This window comes from Chinchilla lanigera, unplaced genomic scaffold (genome assembly GCF_000276665.1).
Source record: "Chinchilla lanigera isolate Chin_1 unplaced genomic scaffold, ChiLan1.0 scaffold00001, whole genome shotgun sequence".
Classification (NCBI taxonomy): Eukaryota; Metazoa; Chordata; class Mammalia; order Rodentia; family Chinchillidae; genus Chinchilla; species Chinchilla lanigera.
This window is the reverse complement of record NW_004955402.1, coordinates 20839841-20862497: the sequence shown is the minus strand read 5'-3', so window position 1 is coordinate 20862497 and position 22657 is coordinate 20839841. Positions and strand designations below refer to the sequence as shown.

The window sequence follows — 22657 nt, the reverse complement described above, 5'->3', positions numbered from 1 at the left end:
ATTTTACTGCACTATATGAATATAAAATATTACTAGGCTGCCTCCAACCCATATAAAATACATGCCTTCTATGAGGTTTACTTACTTTGTATTAACTCACTATCTGAAAAAGCAAGTTCATAATTAGAGGTTAAGTGATGAAATGGTTTTAATGTGTCTCATCTCCAAGGACTTCTATTTTTAAATGTGGGGTTGTCTGGCAGCAATGGCACACATCTGGAATCCAGTATTCTGGGATGCTGAGGCAGGAGGATAACAAGTTCAAGCCCAGCCTGGGCAACTTAGTGAATTAGAAAGACCTTGTCTCAAAGAAACATTAAAAATGGGTTACAGATATAGCTCATATGAAGTTTGTGGGTTCCATCCCCAGTACAGCAAACAAAACAACAATTGCAAAAACCCTATGGCATCTAGAAATACAATGTCTTTGCAATTAATTTCTGACTGATTTGTAATAATATCCTCACAGTTATTCATCCCACAGAAACAGGCGCGAATGGGATTAAGATAATAAATTTGGAGCCAAAGATCACCAGTTCATTGCTAGCTTTGTGATATTGGGAAAGTTATTTAACCAGTTTATTGTATGGTATGTGTGATAAAGCCTTTGAATAGTGCCATATAATAGATGCCCAATAAATAATTGTTGAATGAATATTGCCCTGTGGTGTATACAGCTCCAAATATATGATGATGTATAATAAAGATTTATATGATGTATTTGAGTGTTACCTCTGCTCTCAAAAATGTGTAACTATATCTAACAACCAAAACTCGAAGAAGAAGGCCATCAATTATTTGTGTGTGGAAAAGAACTTTTAAATACTTTAATTCTCAAATATTTAATGACTTTTATATTGAACTATGTGGTACATTTTTCCATTTAGTTATTCTTGTTTTAAATTTTTCATGTCCTCGATACAGTAGTGGGACAGAAAAGTTTTAAACTGAATACATGATTAGGAAGAACCAGATTTTCTTTTTTTAAACCAAGGTCAGATGTCATCCAAAGGTTCACATTTTATAAATTTATTTAAATAATCTTATAATTAGCAAACCTAATGTTTGTAATATTTTGTACAGTCTTTGTTGCAAAATTAGATATATCTATCCTTCTTTTTCCATGTCTGCCCAAAGAGTACTAACACAGTTAGATTAAGCTCTAAGGTTGTATTTCTCTCTAATAATATGTGATTCTGTGATTCTCTTGTAAAATGAATTACAGACTGCTTCTTCTTTAGGAATATAAATATTGAGTAGAAACAGTAATTGCTCTTGCACAGCTAAGTTCAATAAAACCTTCTGCACTGATGGAAATTTTCCACATGGCTATTGAGCCCTTGAAATGTAACTAGTGTGACTGAGGAAATGAATTTTTAATTTTATTTGAGTTAAGTTTGATTTAAATTACAATAGCCACAGCTCTCGAGTTATCGATTCATAAAAAAGATTGGTGAGAGATGGTTGGAATGGAAAGAAAACACAATTTATAAGCTTGGGCAATGCCTTTAAAAGCAGCAATGTCACCCTTTCTTTTCAGTCTCCTGCACACAGTTACTCAAGCTATGACTCTGGCAAAAATGAGAGCGTAGACCGAGGCGCTGAGGACCTGTCACTCAACAGAGGGGATGAGGATGAAGATGACCACGATGACCACGATGATTCCGAGAAAGTGAACGAGACAGACGGCGTTGAAGCGGAAAGGCTGAAAGCTTTCAATGTGAGTCCTGCCACACCCCTGCGCAGTTCCATTTTTACCACTTTACTTAGTGTTGTTGCTTTTTGGTCAATGTGGATATTTTAGAGCCATGTTTGTTTAATTTACAGAAGGATTTAAAAAGTACATGAAACTCTCTTTGCCAACTAGACACCAGAGTTGCTGTGCTTTGTTTAGAACTTTAAAGCTAAATGTGAGCTGGAAACTGAAAAGGTGTTGTGTGAGTATGCATGTTTACGTAGTAGATAAAGGGGCTCAGCTTATTTCTCGGATGAGTACGCCCGTCCCTCACCGGTTACTCAGGTATTACTTTTGCTTTCCAACTTATCTAATTATGCATGACAAACAGTCAATCGTTTGTTTTCAGAGATTAGTCCACCGTGTAGTGTAGCAATGTAGCAGTCGTATTTATCATTAACAGAGAATTTAATGGGAGGCTCAATTGTCACGGTGTACTGTTATCTCCTGATTTTTTTCTACATGATAGTCTATTCCTTTCTGTCTGTGTGTCTGTCTGCTTTTCTCTCTCTTTTCTCTCTCTATTTTTTAATCCGACCATTTAGAAAATCTTTAAAGAGTGTTTGCTTAAAATTTCTGGCTTCCCATTGCAAAGTTCTTCAGTGCGTAAACCAGAAAAGAATATTTTCCAATCGGTAATCAAGACAGGAAGCTAGGAACGGAAGACAGCAGCCCTCCAAACCCTTCTCCTCTGTCTCCCTCTTGCCAACAGATGTTTGTCAGGCTGTTTGTAGATGAAAACTTGGACCGAATGGTCCCAATCTCTAAGCAGCCCAAAGAAAAGATCCAGGCTATCATTGACTCATGCAGGAGACAATTCCCTGAGTATCAAGAGCGTGCCAGAAAACGCATACGTACTTACCTCAAGTCCTGCAGGCGGATGAAAAGAAGTGGTTTTGAGATGGTGAGTTCTGAATTGAAACACAGCCCTAGATTCCATCCAAATCCCACATGTAAACCATGACACTATTTTTTTTTCATCTTAGTGTCTTTTTCTGTTTTTGGTTTTTTGTTTTTTCTTCCATGATGTCAGGTCAGAGGGGTTTTTCGTTCGCTTGTTTGTTTTTTCCCCTTCTCCTTTTCATCTCCCTGAAGTATTTCTTCCCTTTGTTTATTTACTAAGAAATGTCTCCCAGAGCCACGTGGTGCCATGTCACAGAAAATGAGGGTGATCCGAGTAAAACCCAGGAAGAACAAGCAGCTTGTTTGTTGTTATTTTCTTTACATCGCTACCAAAATGGGTCTGAGGGTAACCAAGCCTTGGGCTGAAGCAGCAATTGTTGCTTTAGATGATGTGCGCATGGCTTTCTCTAGAAGAAGAGGGAATGGATGGACCCATCTGAAAAATTCTGTTTTCAAACAAATAATTAACAAATAACAAAGAATAGCCCAGGGGATGAAAAAGCTCAGGTGAAAATTAAGGCTTTGTTGGGCTGGGAGTATTTATTTGTGTGCTTCTTCATGGTACCATGAGCTTCATATTCACTGGGGCTTCGTAGAAGGATGAGATTATGTTGCTATTAGATGACTTGTGAGGAGGAAATTAGAAATCCATGTTTTTTGAACTTTATTCTGTTTTACCTTGCACTAAATTTACAATGAATATTTTGTTTTTACATCTTAAATTTTGTGTGTGTGAATAGAATTATAGTAGAATTTTTTTTGAACCTTTTTTTTTTCTTTTGTTACTTTTATCTGAGAAGGCTACATAAAAGCCTGGCCTGTGTTTGTAAAATGTGTTTCTAATTTATAAAGATCATGTGATAGGAGCTGGTATAGATAAGGAAGGTTTTATAGCATATCATCTATAGGAGTTTGGGGCTGGGGATTTAGCTCAGCGGCAAAAGCGCTTGCCTGGCAAGTGCAAGGTCGTGAGTTCGGTTCCCGGTACCAGAGAAAAACCAAAAAAAAAAAAAAAAAAAAAAAACCATCTATAGGAGTTTTAGAGATGTGAAAGTCTTGAGAAGTTAATGACAGGTTTAACAGTTCTTTGTAATATACAATTTCCACTCTGGTATCAAAAAGCATCTTAGCTTTTTAAGAAAAATGACTGTAATTTAAAGAAGAGGCAGTTATTCTACATGATCAAGAGTATGTACTCTGCTCTCTGAGAACCTAGTATCCAGTTCTGGATCCACCACTTTCCTGATAGATGCTCTGGGTGAGTGACTTCTTTTGCTCAGGCTCCTCCACTGGAGAGGGTCCCAACTTCTGACATCTAGAGCTATGAGAAGTATACAAGTTGCCTCACCTCTACAAGTCATTTCTGGAAGATACTAAGTATTTAATAAATCTTGACCCTAAAATATTGTCAAATATTATTTAATTCACCATCTGAAAATAGTTTCTAAAAATATTTTTATTCAGGACAGTCCAGTGAATGGTTTGCTTACTTCTCAGGATACCTGTATTGAAATTGGAGTTTATGGTGCATATAAATAATTTTATGGTAAAAATGGCATAACTTAGTGATAAATATAACAGTAGAGGTGGTATAGGATAAGAGACAATGAGAGACTACTTGGAGAAAATAAAAATATTCTCCACACTGTAAAATTGTTTAATTATTACTGTACTCTGTAAAATACTACTCAGGTGTTAAATGAAACAGCTACCTAGCCAAGAGCTAAACTGTGGAAACTGATAGTAGTATCAGGTTCAGAGTCACTTGACAGTTGACATAAAATTCCAGTGGAAACTAAGTATATCTCTGAGGATATTGCACTGTAAAATATGAGCTCTCTTCTGAAAACAATAAAGATAAGCATATCATACATCTACATTCTTACTTCTGTCAGCACCTCTCTACTATTTTTCTAACATTTTAATGATATTTAGAGATTCTTTGCTAAAACTTGCCTTATTTTTATATGCAAAATTTTACATTTATCATTTTTTAAAAAATTACTATATAGAATTAACTTTTTGAAAGTGTACTGAAACACTTAATCATTTTCAAAAATCAATTACCATTCTTATTAGTTAAATTTATTCACTTCAACACAGCATCTATATGGTATAAACTTTGTGCTATATAGGGAGAACAAAAAGTTAAGTTTTACAAATTCATCTTGAAGTAAATTTGCTGCTGAGAAATTATATAGTATTTAAATTTTAATAATTTTTATTCATGCATTTGTTCATTTATTTAATACAATTATAGTATACATAACATCATACAAGGAAATAAGAAGAAATACTCATCTGGCTTATTCATTAGGACAATAAAATATTTCCTAACTCATCATAATATGTTAGAAGACAAGTTGTGTAAAGTGAAATGCTTAAGTACTAGCACAAGGTCTTATGTAAAAATGTTAAATGAATTCCATGGATATAAATGGACATTAAATTCAGCGCATTTTTGTTTTATATATTACTCAGTAGTGTACCACTGGAAATAATACATCAAACCCACTATCTAGTAGACATGAGTCAGTCAGCTTTCTATCACTATGACAAAACACCTGAGGGGATCAAATTATAAGAAGGAAAGTTTTGGTTGGAGCAAAGTTTGGTGATTTCATTCCATCATTAGTTGGCCCTGTTGCTTTTAGGCCTTTGATGAGGCAGCACATTATGGTAGAGAGCACGTAACAGAACAAAGTAGCTCATCTCTTGATAGCTGGGAAGGAATGGGAGAAAGAGGAAGACCCAGATTCCAATAGCTCCCTGAAGGTCCTCCCTTTGGCATAACATCCTCCTACTGGGCCACACTGATTAAAGTTTCCACCACCTCCCAACAGCACAGTAGTATGGGGGCTGATCCTTCAACCACGGGCTTTTAGGACCACTTAGAAATCATAGCAGCACAGTTGAAATTTTAAATTTTTTGTAGATAGCTTTATTGCCATGGAGTGTATATAGGATGTGTCATGTTTGGCATCTATGGCTACCTGGAATAGCTAGGAAGAGGCATGGCTAATGAAGACAGTAATTACAACTAAATTTTTTACATAAATGAATTTGCCCCCATAATTTTTAAGTTTAATATAGGATAATGTTCACAGGAGAACTTTTAAATTGAAACATTAAACAACAATCCTCTATTGTGTCTTGTGTAGGTAGATGTAAAAATAATGTATCATTTAAAATAGGTGATTAATTTTACATGCAGTTATTCAACAATGTATAACAAATCAACCAAGACCTTTATATTATTTTCATCATACATAACTGTAAAAATGCACACTTATTTAGTAGAGGGATCTGTATTGTAAAATGAAACTAGTGTTCACAAACTCACCTCTTCCATTAACTTAAGATTTCTATAGTCAAAATATTCCATAAGTAGAATGGAACAGGATAAAATTGGATTATGTTATTCTGGCTGACTTTAAGAAATTCAAAGGGATATTCCTCTAGAAGTGGTTTAACACAATATATATCTGTGATAAACTTGAGAATCTTAACATTCACTTTGACTACTTTTCTTTCACTGCTAATACAAACTCTGTTTATGTTTAATTATCCTACACTATTCTTGAATGAATTTCCATGCCGACACAAATACTTCTAATTGGCCTCACTTGATGCATACAAATCTTAGAATATATATTTATGCAGTTATTTCACTGGAACTAGCAAGTCCTTCACAGGTCTTGATGGCTTGAGCAGCAGAAATTTCTGTCGTGCTTCAAACAGTCTCTATAATACATGAAGTTGAATAACCGCAATGATTCTTTTCTACACATTTTCACCAATTCTCTATTACCTATCATCTCAAATCAAAAAGTCTTCAGTTTTAGCTGTAAAAGGGCATGTTTAAAGGAAAATCTAATAAGCTTGCTTCAGAGTACCATCAGAGTTTTCACTGAATGGTGATCTTCATAAGTTGTAAAGCCATTAAATTAAACCTCAGTTAAATATTGTGTATTAAGTTGTTATTGAATGTATTGGGTAGATTTGACTCCCAAGTTACTTCAGGTACTTCTCTGAAGAATAATTGTTCATTGTTCAAAAGATGCATTTCTCCAAGGTGTCCTGATCTTAAATTCAATGGTAGAAATAACAGAAGCCGAGATTTATGAATCAGAGGAAGTTGGTCCTTACTGAGTATCATTTCTCTTATGTGAGAAGTTTTCTTGCTATTCTTTCCTAAATTCGTATTAGGACTCTTTCACTACATTGCATATGATTCCATGTAGTTTTATACAATTTAAATTAAGATATTTAGGGGTGATATAATCTAAAAAATTTTAGTCCATTATTCCTTTTACATGCCAAATTTTGCCACTGTACACAGTTAGGCCAAGTAGCCTATGTAATTAAATTCTGTAACCTCAACTTCTTGAAAATTTCCTAGTTGGTTGTTTTCAACTGTTTGTGATTGACTTTGTTTCTGTAAAGTCTCACACAGTTTTTAAAGTTTGGCCAAGAACATTGTCCATTAGGCTACAAAATGTCCAGCATAGAAGGCCTCATTTTAGAGACTTTTTTTTTTTAAAAAAGAATTTAATGCAAGAAAAAAAACTGTTTCTCATAAAAAAATAAAACGTGTTTATCAGTTCTCATCACTGGGACTGCACAGCTCATGTGCCTCTCTGCGTTTCACTGACAGCAAGTTTGGGGCCAAACTCTTTCAAACATCACAATTGTTCTGTGTATCTTAGTGTAATTATTTTTGTGGCAGATCTAACACTTAAAGAAAAAGTAAGAGATAGCTTTTTAAATAAGAAACTAAATATCTAGTTCCAGAAACACCAGTAAATATGTCTTTTGTATTAAAGAAATCATATACCTTTGAGAGGACTTGACTTCTCACAGTATTTGCTTTTACTTGTCTTACGCTGCTCAAAGTAGAGACTTCCATGCTTATTTTTAATTCAGAGATTTAGTCAGGCATGGTGGCACATGCCTGTAATCCCAGCACTCAGGAGGCTGAAGCAGGAGGATCACTGAGAGTTTGAGGCCAGCCTGGACTACACAGTGAGTTCAAGGCCAGCCTGAACTGCAGAGTGAAACCCTGTCTCAAAAACAGACAAAAGAGTTTTACAGCTTCCCTGATAGTACAATTGTTGCCACAACTACCATGACATTAACTGTGCATTGTTGAGCAACTAGAGAGATTATAAAAATGAGTTAAAGTGCTCCTTTAGACTGAAAATTCTATCAGAAGTATTCTTAGTCCTTCCTACAAGATCATGTATGAAGATCTTAAACATTTGTGTTACATGTGGAGCTATTACAAGTATTATTTCCATTATTCTTTGCACCTGAACGCAACTGCACATTTCCTGTTTATGACCAATTAAGCTGATGCCAGTTAGGAAGTATTTCCTTTGAATTCCTTACTTATTATTTGTATCAACTCTTTCCCTCCCTTGTGTAGTTATCAACTACCATCCCGCGAGATACTTTCACATCTTCTAAGTGCTTTGTTCATAGTATTTTTAATTACATCCTATAACACTCCCCTGAATAATTTTGAGCTCTCACCTTCTGATCTCACACTTCTTTCCCACTTTCAGTCTCAGTGATCTGATTCTCTCCTGCATTTCAGCCATTATCAACAAAGATAAACCTTTGTCCTTTGTCATCTCTCAAAGAGCCTGCACAGCATTTGCACATTTTTGTAACTATCTAAAAATTCTCAAGTGTTCTCCATTATACTTACTGAGGAAGAGCCCTGACCATCTTTGCTCTAGACACATCCCTGGTCAGCTCTGCCTCCATGTTATTCTCCCTTCTTTAGGGCATTGCTTCCCCACCATGCCTACCCTCAGACATGTTCAGTTTTTCTGTTTCACTAACAAATGAGGATAATTTATTTTTTTGCCTAAGAAAATGCCCTTGAATGGCAAGAGAATGTTGAATATTTTATATTTTTCTTTGCCAGGTTTCTCAGTGGAGAAATTTCCTACTTGCTGTTAACACCATTTTCTACCAAGTCTGCTTAGTCCCTCATATTCAGACCATTCAGCCTCTGGTTCTCACCACTATACTGGGTTGGTTCTTAGGAAAATCACATGACTATTTTCCACAAAACCAAACATTGCATCTGCACCTATCACCTTCATTTCCTTGAGACTATTGTTTCTGTGCCTCCTTACTGACCTTTCTTTGCTTTGGGGCAGTTCCTACAATTCCGTGCTTGGCTCGGAACTGCATTTTACCCTAGCCATAGTTGCAAATATCTGCTTTTGTGTGCACTACCCTATTCTCAAAGTAGAATAGGAGTCATCTGCAAAACTTTGGTATTTCCTTGCGAATGTCAAGCAGAAACCATTGTTGTTACATTGCCTTGAACTCTGTATTTTCCCTCACTCCCTCTGCAGATGTCCCACTTATTTACCAAGCCACCAGTAAATCCTCTTGATTTGCCTTCTGTTCTGTACTATTGTAATTCACATCCCTCTTTACAAACCTAGGATACGATTCTGCTACTCACCAAATTTTATTTTTCCTTAGGTGTACTTTCCAAATAACTCTTATAATTTCCAGTTTTACCTGCCATCATCTGTGGTTTAGCCTTTTATCCCAGGCATCTATAGACTTGCATAATCTTTCTAACTCAACTCTCTGCTTTTACCAAATACTCCTCTATGCACTACTCCTAAAAAGAGTCAACACTAAGGTGTGTGAAGCCTGAACATTATAATACTAGAAGCCTCTTTCAAAAAGAAAACACAAAACTAGAAGCAGAAAAATAAATGTTTACAGTGTAAAAAGAGACCACATGAAATACTGTATTCTTAAACCTGTGAAATCTTAAAGATTCAAGCCCTTCCTTCCATACCTTTCTTTAGACAATTTTATGTACACTTACATATAAGCTTCCTGATTTTCAGTTGGCTTCTCCCATAGAAGGTGCAAAATATCCACAAACTGCAGCACTCAAGACCTGTTCAGTAGAGGAATCCTGGTGCCTCAACTTGATTGACTTTATGATCAATTTACTTTTATTCCTAGAGTCATCTTTCTCCATTCTGGCTACAGTAGTCTGAAACTCTAAAATCTCAGAAAAAAATCTAAATGTTATACTTTAACATTTTAGCATATGACCTTTTTGAGTAGATCTGAGTTCAATTCCTATCTTACTTCATTTCCTATACAAGTTAGGTGATGTTTCTGAGTCTCACTTTTTCTAAAAGGGAGGACTGTGGAAGTATTACACGTCATGATGTATACAACATGTTTGAGGTATCATCTGATATCTGCATCTATTACTTTTTCTTTTGACATGCTGAAGAATTTCCTTTCACATCTTGGTCCATCACACAGTACTGCTCCTGTTTCTCTTAACGTTTCCTCTTGGTCCACACATTGACCTTGACTCACAGATTGTGAGTACCCTTTTTTCATTCTTTACCAAATGTATTAAAAATAAAGAATAACTGCACTGTAAAGAATGTAGCCACCACATTTGTCAGCTACTAATTGTAGAACTTTTTAGTTTTAGCAAGATGTTGACCTGATCCTCCTGGTGCACTGTACTGCCCCCACACCATTAGGACACAAATCCTGCCTACAATATAAAGATTCTTTAAATTCCTAGCAAGTTCAAAGGAAAACAAAAGAAAACTTCTAGACACCTGAAATCACTAGCAAACTCAAAGCCAGATTTGTAAGCTCTTAGATCACGTAACAAGCTAGGAAGATACAAAAAGTGAAGGGAGACACAGCGAGATGAGCGCTGGGTCTGAATGATCACCCAGTTCAGAACACATAGATTTCAATTTGTGACTGAGCAAAAACATAAAACAAAAGCTATAAAATGCTGGGACCCTACAAGGACAACTCTTCATTAAACAGGAATTGAGAAACCGCACTTTTCAACTTCCAAAAATAAACATATCAGGCATCAGAAGCAATGAAGTTAATACCTTACTATATGGATGAAATAAATATAATATTTAGCCAAAGAGAAAAATCCATAAACTGGACCTTTAAAGTGTAGAAATTACCTACATAATAAAAATGAGGAGAATATAAAAAAGAATTTAAAGTGGAGCACAATAATAAAGATAGTTCTAATAGGCATTCCAGAGAAGAAATTAAGGAAGAGAAAGCAAAGAGATGATGAAGAATTTTCATAATCACTTGACCCGTGAATCTTAAAAACAGAAAAAAACAAAAAACAACCCAGTACTCAGAAGTACAAATAAAACAACCCTATTTCTAGGAATATCAGAGTAAAACCACAGCAGAGCAAAGAGATTCTTAAATGTACTACCAGGAAGAAACAAAATATCTGAAAGACAAGCAATTAGATTGAACAACTTCTTGTCCTTATAATTGCTGTCAGAAGATAATCTCTATAGTACTAAGAAAAAAGTCTTCAAAGTTTTGAAAGCAACTACTTTCATTTACAAATCAATGCTGAGCTAAACTCTTAAGTTCAGAGTGAGGAAGAAAAACAATACTTCAGGCAACTGCCGAGGTTAAGAAACCTGAATCTGGACTCAGAGGAGGCAACTGAACCCAGGAGTAAACAGCAGGAAATCAGCGGCATGGGTGTGCAACCCTGAAGAAATCATCCTGGTGCTATACTCAATGGATTTGGTTCCCATCTCCGCTTTTCTAACCTGTGGACCTTGTATCCTGGAGCTGCAGTTTCTTCATGGTAAAAAATGGAAACAAATGCACTTATCTTATAGGTCAAGACCAGCAGTACTGGAAATAACAAATGTAAACACCCAGTGCATGTGAGGAGCGTGATAAAATGCTAATCTGAAATTGAGTCCCACGCCGCCCTTTCCTGGGAAACCCTTTTGCTCTCTCATCTCAGTCTGTTCAACTACTTGGAGGATTGCACCAAATATGTGTTTATCTGTTCAAATCCCAATCCTAGCTACGAGCAGCCTCAAATCTTTCTTTCTTCTGTGTGCAAATTGTACTTTGTGGTACATCTTCTGTACTTTTATTTTATCCTGTCTTATATCACTGTTATCTATATACAAGCCTTAGCTCCTGAATAAGAAGTTATGTTCCTTAAGTGCTATGGTTTTGAACTTGTTTGTCTCTGTATCACCCACAGTGTCTCATGTATTGCAGCGGGTTGTTCCTGAAAGCTGCTCAATTCATGTTCAATTCAGCTGAATTAAAATTGTTGAATGAAAGATCGAGTGAATGGATATTTACTAATGTACTGCTTTGTGGTAGGAATTAGTTAAGAGATAAGCTCATTTTTATTGTTCACTATATGTTTTACACAGGATCTTACAGTTGGTATTTCAGTTTTAAAAACTATTGCTAACTAAAACTCTAGCCTAATATATTTTCAATCTTCTTTGTTTGTTCATTCGTTTTGTGCAGTACTCAGGATGCAACCGAGAGTTTGAGTATGACAGACAAGTGCTTTACCACCGAGCTACAATATTGGTCCTTAAAATAAAATATTTTGAGACAGGGTCTAACTAAATTTTCCAGGTTGGCCTTGAACTTCAGATCCTCCTGCCTCATTGTCCCAAGTAGTGGAGATTATATGGAGTTTTCTTTTCTTTTTAAAGAATATGGGTATATAATATTTAATTTAAGTTTTTCTTTTAATAATTGAAACACCGATTTATAAATATTTTCTATTTGACAATTACTGTGAATAATGACAGTAAATAGAATTGTGCAAATAGAACTGGTCTACAGTTTTAATTTCACAAAATATAGGGAAAAGTACTATGATCTGAAATTAATTGTATAATATTATGTAACCACATCTTTTTGGCATTAAATGATGTTTCCTTAACATCATTAAATGATGCTAAAATTAAGGGTTAGTTTGTTAAAAGTGAAGGCGTTATGGGGCCTGTGTGTGCTCAGAGGTAAAACATGTAGTTTGCATGCACAAGGCTCAGGGTTCAATCCCCAGCATCGAAAAACAAAAATTAAAAATGAAAGCATGTTTAGTTATCTCGTGTCTTAATTGGACCTATTTGATATGACATTAGCCAAACTGTGCTTCTAAATATCAACCATGACTTATTAATTTTCTGTAATAAAGAGCATTATTAATGGCCAATAATACTAAAAAATTAATGCCAATGTATAGATCATTAATTCATAAATGAAAACCTAGCTGAAGATTAATGAGTATATATTTCACTTTTGGTAAAGACACACTTTCAGACTTCCTTTAAGTTAGAGCAATTTTCCCAAGAAATGCGAAAATCCAATGATTCACCGTAGCTACATCCAAAGGCTCAAAGGCATTTCTTGACTATGTTTTCATTTCTTCACTGCGTTTCTCTCCTGTATTGATTGACCCTTCAGATAGGTCCCTGCTACCGTCTGGGAATCAGCGCCATCAGCAGTTCTAAGTCTCTAAGAACAATCGTCCACCTTTGGGGCTCAACTCCACTGGTCCTGTTTGCATCAAATATCAACTCTGGGGTCAGTCGCTGAGAACAAAGGGCTGAGTTCCCTTGATTGCTCAGGAAGCCAGGTCAGGTCCAGGCAGCACTTTGCTTAGCATCTCTCTCAAAGCCATGCAGGTTAGATTAACGGCAGTGTACTGTTTTGCCTGTATCAACAATCTTTGTCTGAAATCTGAATGGTCTGTCGTTCAGAGCCCAGAAGTTTTCAGTGACATGGTTGAGTGCATGTTCTTCTTATTGTATAGCATTCATAGTGGAGTCCAGAAAAATGTCACATATGCAAATATGTTTGTGTTTTTGCAGTGCCATAGTGAATAAATTAAGAAAAACAGAGGCTATTAAATATCCTCATGTCACTTTTTTTGCCAACTGAATTTAATCTAGGTTTTTGAAAAATCATTGTTATTTATATTAGTATTTAAGAATTGCTGACAAAAAGTTGTAAATCTGTTATAAATACAGTTAGGTTTATATATATTAAATCCTATGTCCTAAGCATTATTCTAGTTTGTAAAGCAAAGCCTTACAATATCAGAGATAATAACGATAATTATTTATGTTCATATCTCTGAACTTGGCACAATTCCTGACATACAGATAATGGTTATTAAATCTATTTATTGAATAAACAAATGAAGACAGTAGTCAATTTATGTGCATTACTTCATAGCATTTTCTATGACATGGACATTATTTTTCCTATTCGTTATTTGCTGGCTGAATCTCAGCTTTGCCATTTATGAAAGGAGAAATAATGATTCCCGGGAGAATGACTAGGACTGAAAGAGATTAATTTACAAAAATGGTCGCATAGATGGCAGCTAGCTGATTATAAAATAATACGAGGGGCTGAAATGTCTCTAACTGATGTCTATGAATGACGCTATTGGTCAATAAAAGTGATCCCTTCTATTAAGGACCTGAAGCATTCTTCTACACAGAATGAAAAATTTTACCTTTAGGTATAAATATACCATTTTGGGGAGATAGTATGTACATATCATCCAAGTTTCACAATTCTTAATTATATATTTTATAAAGCAGCAAGATTAGGAAAAATAATCTTAGCATGGGATCCTACCTAAATTCTGATTATTACATTATTTATTTAAAGGTCTTTTAAGAGATTGTCATATTTAGAATCTTAGTAGATGTCACAGATGTTCCCAATCTGACCTTGCCTAATAATTGATATAGCTTTACTTATACATTAAAATATGCAGAGCATCAGCACATTAACCCATAAGCATAACCTTACATTTTTGATTTTTGAAAACTTTTTAAAAAATTCTAACAATTCCACAGCATCTTAGATGTACACCCAAAGTTCAGGAGACTCTAAAGCTGTTTAATTTTATAGTTTTACCACTAAAAGATGGAATAGCTTGTTGGTGTGGTGACAAGTTTCTCTTGCATCTGTACGGAAAGACAGATTTACGTTGTGCCAATAGCAGTCGCATCTTAAGTTCCAATTAAAATGTGACTTTTTAAACCCAAAAAGCTCCATGTGACAGTGCAGCCATCTGTTGGACAAAACAGCCACCACTGATTTGAGCCTAGATAATTATTATGATAAGAACAGTGTTGGGGAAAGTTCAGCTCACATCCCAGTTGAGAATGGTGGTTAATTATGAAGAGATAATTAGAGATTGCAGCATCTTATATTCACAGAAAAAACAGGAACAGATCTCCCCAGTGTAGGTACAGATCATGGACAGTGTATAATTATATACGTTTATCATTATTTTTAATCTTCTTTTAAGATATGTAGCAAAGAGTATGTTTACTAACATGTCTTCCACCTGAAAGAGAAGGCTGTTTTTCACAAGTTTATTTAATACTTTGCGTTTGATATTTCTGTGAAAATATTGTTACCTCTGGTTGTTACATGGAAGCTTTTGTGCTTCATGGCCACTCTGGGAATCTTTAGCCCTTGTCTCCGGCAGTATCTGACTATCAATCCTTAGCACACGCTGCGGTTATGTTCCAGGAAGACCTTAAAGCAATGATACTAAGATAAGCTCTCAACAGCTGATGGAAAGAGATTTTGGATGACAATGATTCTCAGAATTTATACCAAACAATCATTTTAAATTTCTCTATGATAAAGTTGTTTTCTAAGAAGCACAATTGGTTAATTTCCCCTTCACTTTCTGGATAAGAGTACTTCTAAAATGGGAAAAAGACAGAAGCCAAGTATGGAGCAAAAATAAGCCTACAGCTTTCACCGTCAATACTTTATAACCAGGCACGGCGTTACTGAGTTGTGTGTGAAGTGGGAGCCCTGGCATTTATTACTGGTTCCTCAGTGTTAGCGGTGAAAGGATTTTTAACACGGTTACTTCAAAGGAGAGAAAGAATTTCAGGGACCGGCTCCTGCATCCCCATGTTGGATGTGAAAACAAGCTTGGTTATGTGTCATACACAGCCACAATGTCTTGGCTCTTCTGGCTGCTCCAGTACTAAAACCTTATGAATTTAGATCACATCAGTTTAGAATTTGTGATTTAATGTGACAAGTTACATTTTTATCTTTATGCTATTAATGAAGAAGGATTTTAAATAATTAATGAGAAAACAGAAGAGAAGAATTTCAATCATTTTAGAATGACCTTAGAACATTTAGGCTGAAGCACAAAATGAGGTTAGCTTTAAAAGAATTCCTTTGTAGTGTTCAGGATCTCTAGGATTTTTAAATCTCATCGAGGCCTTAGTTGTAAAATGAGAAAAATTCCTTGCTATGGATTATTTCCAATTTACCACCATGCTTACACTTGAATGCACCATATCTACATATGTAGTTTCATGGTCTTGGTAAATTTATAATTTTCTACAAAATACTTTTCAATAAAGTATTTTGAGGATTATTTGGAGGCTCAGATAATGAATCTAAGCTTTTTTTGTATTAATGTCTGACCACCCTAAGCACTCCATAGGAATTAACTGTTATTAATATTCATCTAAAATTAAATTAGAATACCGTGATTTTCCATTGAGAAATAAACATTTATTACATATTTGAGATATGGAAAAGTCTTTGAAACATATATATCAAGCTATACTCCAGATATTATTATTTTATTTTGCTAGTCTTTTCAATGAGCATGAATCTATTATGATTATAATAGGCACGTATAGGCTATTTTTAGTCAGCTTAGTTTTTAGATGAGCACAATAGTTTTTATATAAGAATTTTTGGAACATTTTATTAATGATAAACTATGTAAAAGTACTAAGTAAAGAATAGAATGCAGGGGGAGAAAGAGCTAAAATTTAGGAAACACGAAATCTAGCTTCTAGACATAGTTCAGTCTGTCCTTTGGCAAATTCCTTAATCTGTCTGGGTTTGAGTTTCCTCAAACATCAAAGAACATGATGCCAAATCATTTACATGACCATTTACAATTATCAAATTATGATTCTACAATAAAATCAGAACAATGCCATTTTTCAAATTATACCTTATATACATGGATAGTGTTGAATCATTTACCTGTATTTATGTTTTCATTCAGTAGGACATAGCACATAACTGTTGTATTTCAAAGTTAACTTTTTTCTCAAATCTTGATATAGTAGGTTGTCAGGTGAACTTAGAGTCTTTTGTTTTGGTCAGGGGGACTTTCACCTAGTTTCAGAGAGAATCAGTTTAACACACCTGGCCTAGAGCCTACAGGCCTTGTGATATTACATAAAGTATTATGAAGAGCATAGTTGCAAAAATTACATAATTATAATGATAAATAGCTATTACTAGTTCAGTAAAAGATGTCCCTTCTGTGTTACGTAAAGGAAAAATAATTTGAAAAGAAATACAACCAGTTTTAATTTAAAAACACAGCTCAATAACAAACAAACGTGATGCAGCTTCTGCTGTCCCTGCTCAAGAAACCTAGATGTTTAAGAAACTTGTAGGTTTATTAATACAATTCAATCAGTTTAATAAAATGCCTTAGCTTTATACTTCCTAATTTGGAAGAGTAGTACCTGATACAAAAATAGAGGTAATAAAAAAATAGAAGGACGTATCTCTGAATCCTGTGTGGCTATCAAAAACTGAAATGAAAAAAGCAAAATTGCTGATATTTCATTAAAGATCATTATTTCCATCCCTGGAATGAGAGGAAGGGTCTAATAATGTAGTTTATAAAAGTGTGAACTCTCACTCCTGTTTGCCTAATAATCACACTAAATAATTTGTGTTTTCTTCCACAGAGGAATAGCCTTATGCCCACATTTTCTGTAACACCTTTGCCTCAAAAAATCATTTATGCAAGAAGAACATTAATAGACCCAGAATTCCCCTGTAATTTGTAGTATTGAGCTAGGTAAGGGTCATCTTTTAAGAAGACATTGATTTAGAGCCTAATATTTATTTGGTTGTGGACTACACTGCCTTATCCATATATTTTGTGGAGCAGGAAATAAAATGAAGAGGCAATATTTATTTTAAGGTTATACTTCTGTCATTGTATGACACCTTTTTTTAGATTTATTTCATTTGACCATTTTCTCCATCATCAAAGCACAGGTATGCCCTTCCAACTGCCTCCCCAAGGTGCTCCTGCTGCATGTTCCCTCCCATTGCAGGGGCCCCTCTCTTTTGCAGAAAGAGGATTTTAATGATCCTGCTGCTTTATTGTCAGAGTGGTCTCGCCATCATCCGAGACATCTCACAGGTTAGCCTGTGAGGGTCCTGTGCTGGGCCTGCCTTTTGCCTGCAGGAGCTCCTTTGGAAATAGAAGCACTGAGCATGTCTGCCGAGGTAGCTGCAGAACTGCTTCCTAGTTCACTCGAGGTCAGACTCTGGTTTCTTTCCACATTACACAAATTCCACTGAGGAGCAGCTGAATAGTCTGAATTTAACTGTTTTAAGAATATTATTTGAGACACAGGCCCAATTAATTACTCAGTTGGCTAAAATAAGTGTCACATGTCAAAGTTAATAAATGAAATGTACAAAAAAAGCCCCATTCAAGTTCCTTTAGAAAAAAAAAGGATTTCAACTAGTTCAGAGACTTCTAATCGCTGTTTTTATACCTATTATGGACAAAGGCTTAGAAAATCTTAAAGCGGCGTACTGCTATACTTACCAGAGTCTCAAATGTACTTTTATTTTGCAGTTTTACATTACTATTCATATGGTTTAATTTACTTCTTCTCTATCATTTGCTTATCTTAATTAAAAATGTTCTGTGTCATTAAATACTCCATCTTTCATCTTTCAGCTAGATGATTTTGCATGTAATTATGGGAAAAAAAGAATGGAAAACTTTTCTATGATTATCAAAAATGATATGAAGAGTTGCAAATAATTTGCAGTTAATTAGGAGCTTATTTGGGGGACTAATTAATTAATATATATACATACACATATATACACATGTATTTGATGGATTTCCAACAGTACCTATTAAATCATTAACATAATCTATATATATTATAAATAAAACAAAGCATGCATTTACACACATAGGCAAATAATCTTATATCTAAAACATCAAACTTCTGATATTTGGAAACCATCTCATTCTAGGACTGACTTTTAGTTTATATTTAAGCTGAAATGTTTTTAAGGCCTTTTAATCCCACTGCTTTGCACAATTTAGACTGTAAACATTCATATTATTCTTATGAAGATTGTTTGACATGGTCTGAGTGTCTGTTAGTTTTTCAGCTCTGTTTCAGCCCTGTCATTTGCTTTGGTTTTTTTTTTTTTTGGTTTGTTTTTTTTTTTTCGTGCGTTGTCCTGTATTACAAAAACACTAAAGGATTTGTTTTATTTGCAAAATGCAGTCAGTAATTTTGCCACTACTGGTTCCACCTTAATGGCCTAAATACTTGCAACAACAGAGCTCTAGGAATAATGATGCAACTACAGCTTTAACCTCTAACTAGCTTTCATTTTTCATCTTTGCAATTTCCATCTCCTCTCTCTATCGAAATACACTCAGTTGAAATAAATGGACATTCCTGCACGTGTTGCTGGTCCTCTGAGCTCTTTGGAGCATTGCGTAGGCCTGGTAATGATACTGTTAATAATTTTTTCATATTTTTTCTCTCTTTTCTTTTAGTCTCGACCTATTCCTTCCCACCTTACTTCAGCAGTTGCCGAGAGTATTTTGGCTTCAGCTTGTGAGAGCGAGAGCAGAAATGCCGCCAAGAGGATGCGTCTGGATAAGCAGCAGGTACTGAGGCCTCCTGGAGTCTGGTGTACACCAGCGATAGCAAATACAGTTCATTGATGTAGAAAAGCAAAACTCCTGAATGGATCTAAAGTATGCAGGGATACTTTGTGTGTCTTTAAGTTATAAATTTGAATTTCAATGGTGCAATGCTTAGGTGATCAATCGTGCAGTGCTTAGGTGATTGATGGAGATCAAACACAAAGTTTCTGTGATGAGAAATGGACAACAGCAAAACCGACTTATAATTCTACTGATTTGAAGAGTAATTGCTCATTAAAATGCTCTGACCAGTAATTTATAATAGTTTTGTAAATTTACCTTAATGTGTATCCTTATGTTTGAATAAAAATGAACCTTTTATTTGCTCTGATCTACTGCCAAGTGCCAATAGACGATGCTGTGGCTGGTAAAAGAACAAAATAACGTTTTTTTTTACTGGTGACTAAACACAGGGTCCTTACACTGCCAGCTACAAAAGCAATACATTGGGATCTCCTCTAATAAAAAGCCATGCTCTGGGATTACTCCTTTATTAATTAATCATTTATTATATACCCACTGCATATCATGTGTCTCTTAGCTAAGGATGTAGGCCTGGGCAGTGAGGATGTGTGCATTGCAGGTAGGCATTGTCCCTTACGTCTCGGTCTGTTGTTCCTCTGGTTTCGCTGTGTCTCTCTGTCCCCTCTCATTATCTCTGGAATCCCTTTCTCTTCTTTTTCTAGCTCCCATTCTTAGTTATTCGTAAAAAAGAACTGAGCTATAGGATATTATATTAAATGGCATGCTTAAAAGTTTGCTGTATTCTGGCTTTTTAATTATTTTTACAAAAATAAACGTGATGATTTATGTTTTTTATTGAAGTTGAGATGAACAGAGACTAATTTAACTTAGCTGAATTTTGTCTTCCCTGTGAACTACTGAGTTTTAAACCAAAGTGTTTTCCCATGCCTTGCCTAGAATATTTAAAAATCTCTCAGAAAGGCATCAAATCTGGTGATTATTATTAAAATGTCATAGATTCATAATTCTGAAAGCAATTAAAGATGAAGCCCTTAGTTAAATAAAAATACAATATTGGCCTTGGAAAAGGGTATGTGAAAATGCCAGTTTTGAATTTATTAATCATACCATCAGGATTTATTCACATGTATGTGGCCTCAGTTGATTTATTAATTAAATCTATGAAATTTACCTTACTTAAAGATGAGTTGCAGGACTATATTGTGTACATACAATACCATCTAGCTTAGAGACTATGACAGCATATTCTGAAGTAAATACACCTCATTTTTTTTTATTTTAAAAATAAAAGGAGGAAAATATTAACAGACAGCCGACATTTTACAAAATAGCAAAGGAACAGTACAGACAGTACAGAGTTACAAACAGAGTGGTAGGGAATTAACAATGCTTGTTGTATTACATATTGATATCTTCAAAGTGGTTTCTCATGAAAACAGATATAGACATACAAAGCTGATCAACCAAGGACTATTTGACAGTTTCTTTCAGCAAAGAAATACAAGACAGTAGAACAGCCATGTTAACTATCCTTCATATACATACATACAAACTTTCTCCTTCTTTACCTTCTCTTTTCCCATATCCCAGTTATCCTTTACCTTGGAGTGCTTTCCTATCAATTTACAATGTCTATCATATCTCCTAGTTTAAATTAATTCTTTCAGGCTTTACACTAGAGAAACAATGTGATGTTTGCACATGTATGTTTGATTTATTTCACTTATGATTGTGGTCTCTAGTTGTGACCATTTACCTATAAAAGCGTATAATGGAATATTACTCAGCTGTAAAGAAAGATAAAATACACCTCATTTTGATTCTCATCTCTGTCATGATTAGCCATGTAGCCACCAGCAAGTTTTGCCGATTTTGTGTGCTTCACATCATAGAACGATAACAGTAGCTGCAGCATTCGCCCTCTGGTGTTGCTATGATTACAATTAACAACAGACTCATGTTACATATTTAGCATTTTGCCTAGCATGTGGTAACCATCAATAACTGCAGCTTAGAATACATCATTGTGTAGCTTCTTTCTCATTGCATTAATATTAATAAAGCTAGAAAGAAGCGTTAATAGTACTATTTATGATACAGGAGTTTTGAAGACAGACTAAGTCCATTTGGGGAGCAAAAAAGTTAATTCTTGAAATTGTAATAGAATTTTGAGACTGAAAGAGTTGTTTTGCTTTCCATTTGGCCATATATCTCAACTAGCCTATGTTCCAGAGTATCCTCACTTATTGTCAAGCACACATACAATTGTCATGAGAAGTAAATGGCAGACACATATTATGTATTATCTGGAGTACCTCTCTACAATATTCCCCAAGCTGGTTACCCACTGGTATTTGGCCCATTCTATTAACTTCTGTTGCCTAAGGTACAAACGGAGGGAGACAAACATCCACTTCATAAAGTTGTGAGGATTTAGTAGGCCAATGCCTGTGGAAGCATGGATATTTAATATGTTTACATATTGTTAAAGATGTATTTGATTGAATATCTCACATGGTAGAAAAATCCCACTCTGGCACTAAAAATCTACAGTTTGCTATGTTAGAAAGCTACTTATCCTATCAGAGAGCTACTGCAGTTTTGATGGTCATTTAATTGAACTCAGATTTGCCTTCTAGAGCATCCATCAATTGAAGAAAAACTTCCATTGAAAATGAGTAGAATTTTGTACCCTTGCCCTTCAGACTGTGGAAGTAATGGTTTTTGACTCTGCTACTCATGTTTGGTCTCTGCGTCCTCAAATATAGTGATTGTTCACTGCAAGGCTCATGCCTGGTGAATGGGGGATGCCCATGATCCCCTATGCACAGGAACATTCCCTCTGGGCCCTAAAAGAGTTCAAAAGACTTGAGATTTATGGGAGGGGGATAACAAATAAATGGTTTTCTAGATCACATGCTATGATTTATTGGAAACCCATTAGGTACTTTACACATTTATTTTCATTTACTGTTGTCAACAACTGCGGGGGAATAGCTAGCATTATTCTCAGTGACATAGGAGAAAACCGAGGCTCCGAGGTGTGGATGATACACACAAGGTTGCCAGTTACAAGGACAGGTCAGGTTAAGCATATGTTCCTGAGGCAGACACTAGATCTTTTTGTGGTCCTGGAGCACTTTTTTATTGATTATGCTCCCCAAAGAAAAGTCTATGGCCTGGAACAAACTCACAGGACTCCTATCTTTTCCCCTTTGATCACTATGGTTTAAAAGTGCAGTTTCTACTAGAAAATTATATGCTTCATTCACAAAGGTTTTGTACTCTGCTAGAACTAGCAAACCAGACTTCACCTGGACACCAGGTTTTAAAATGTTACAAACTTCCCAAAGCACTTCAGTTTATTTAGAAATGGGATGGCACACTGTGAACACAGG

General features: G+C 35.2%; 1 protein-coding gene across 5 annotated transcripts in view; it reads left to right on the top strand.

Moving 5' to 3' along the window:
* The window catches only part of Nol4 (nucleolar protein 4), a 325024-nt gene that overhangs the window by 244011 nt on the left and 58356 nt on the right, over nucleotides 1-22657 (top strand). For 4 of the 5 annotated variants that reach the window (XM_005372767.2, XM_005372770.1, XM_013508359.1 and 1 more), the window contains 3 exons: nucleotides 1541-1720; nucleotides 2448-2639; nucleotides 19122-19235. In XM_005372767.2, coding sequence (XP_005372824.1) covers nucleotides 1541-1720; nucleotides 2448-2639; nucleotides 19122-19235 — 486 coding nt within the window. The remainder of the gene's footprint in view (nucleotides 1-1540; nucleotides 1721-2447; nucleotides 2640-19121; nucleotides 19236-22657) is intronic. The other variant, XM_005372768.2, reaches the window with a different exon arrangement.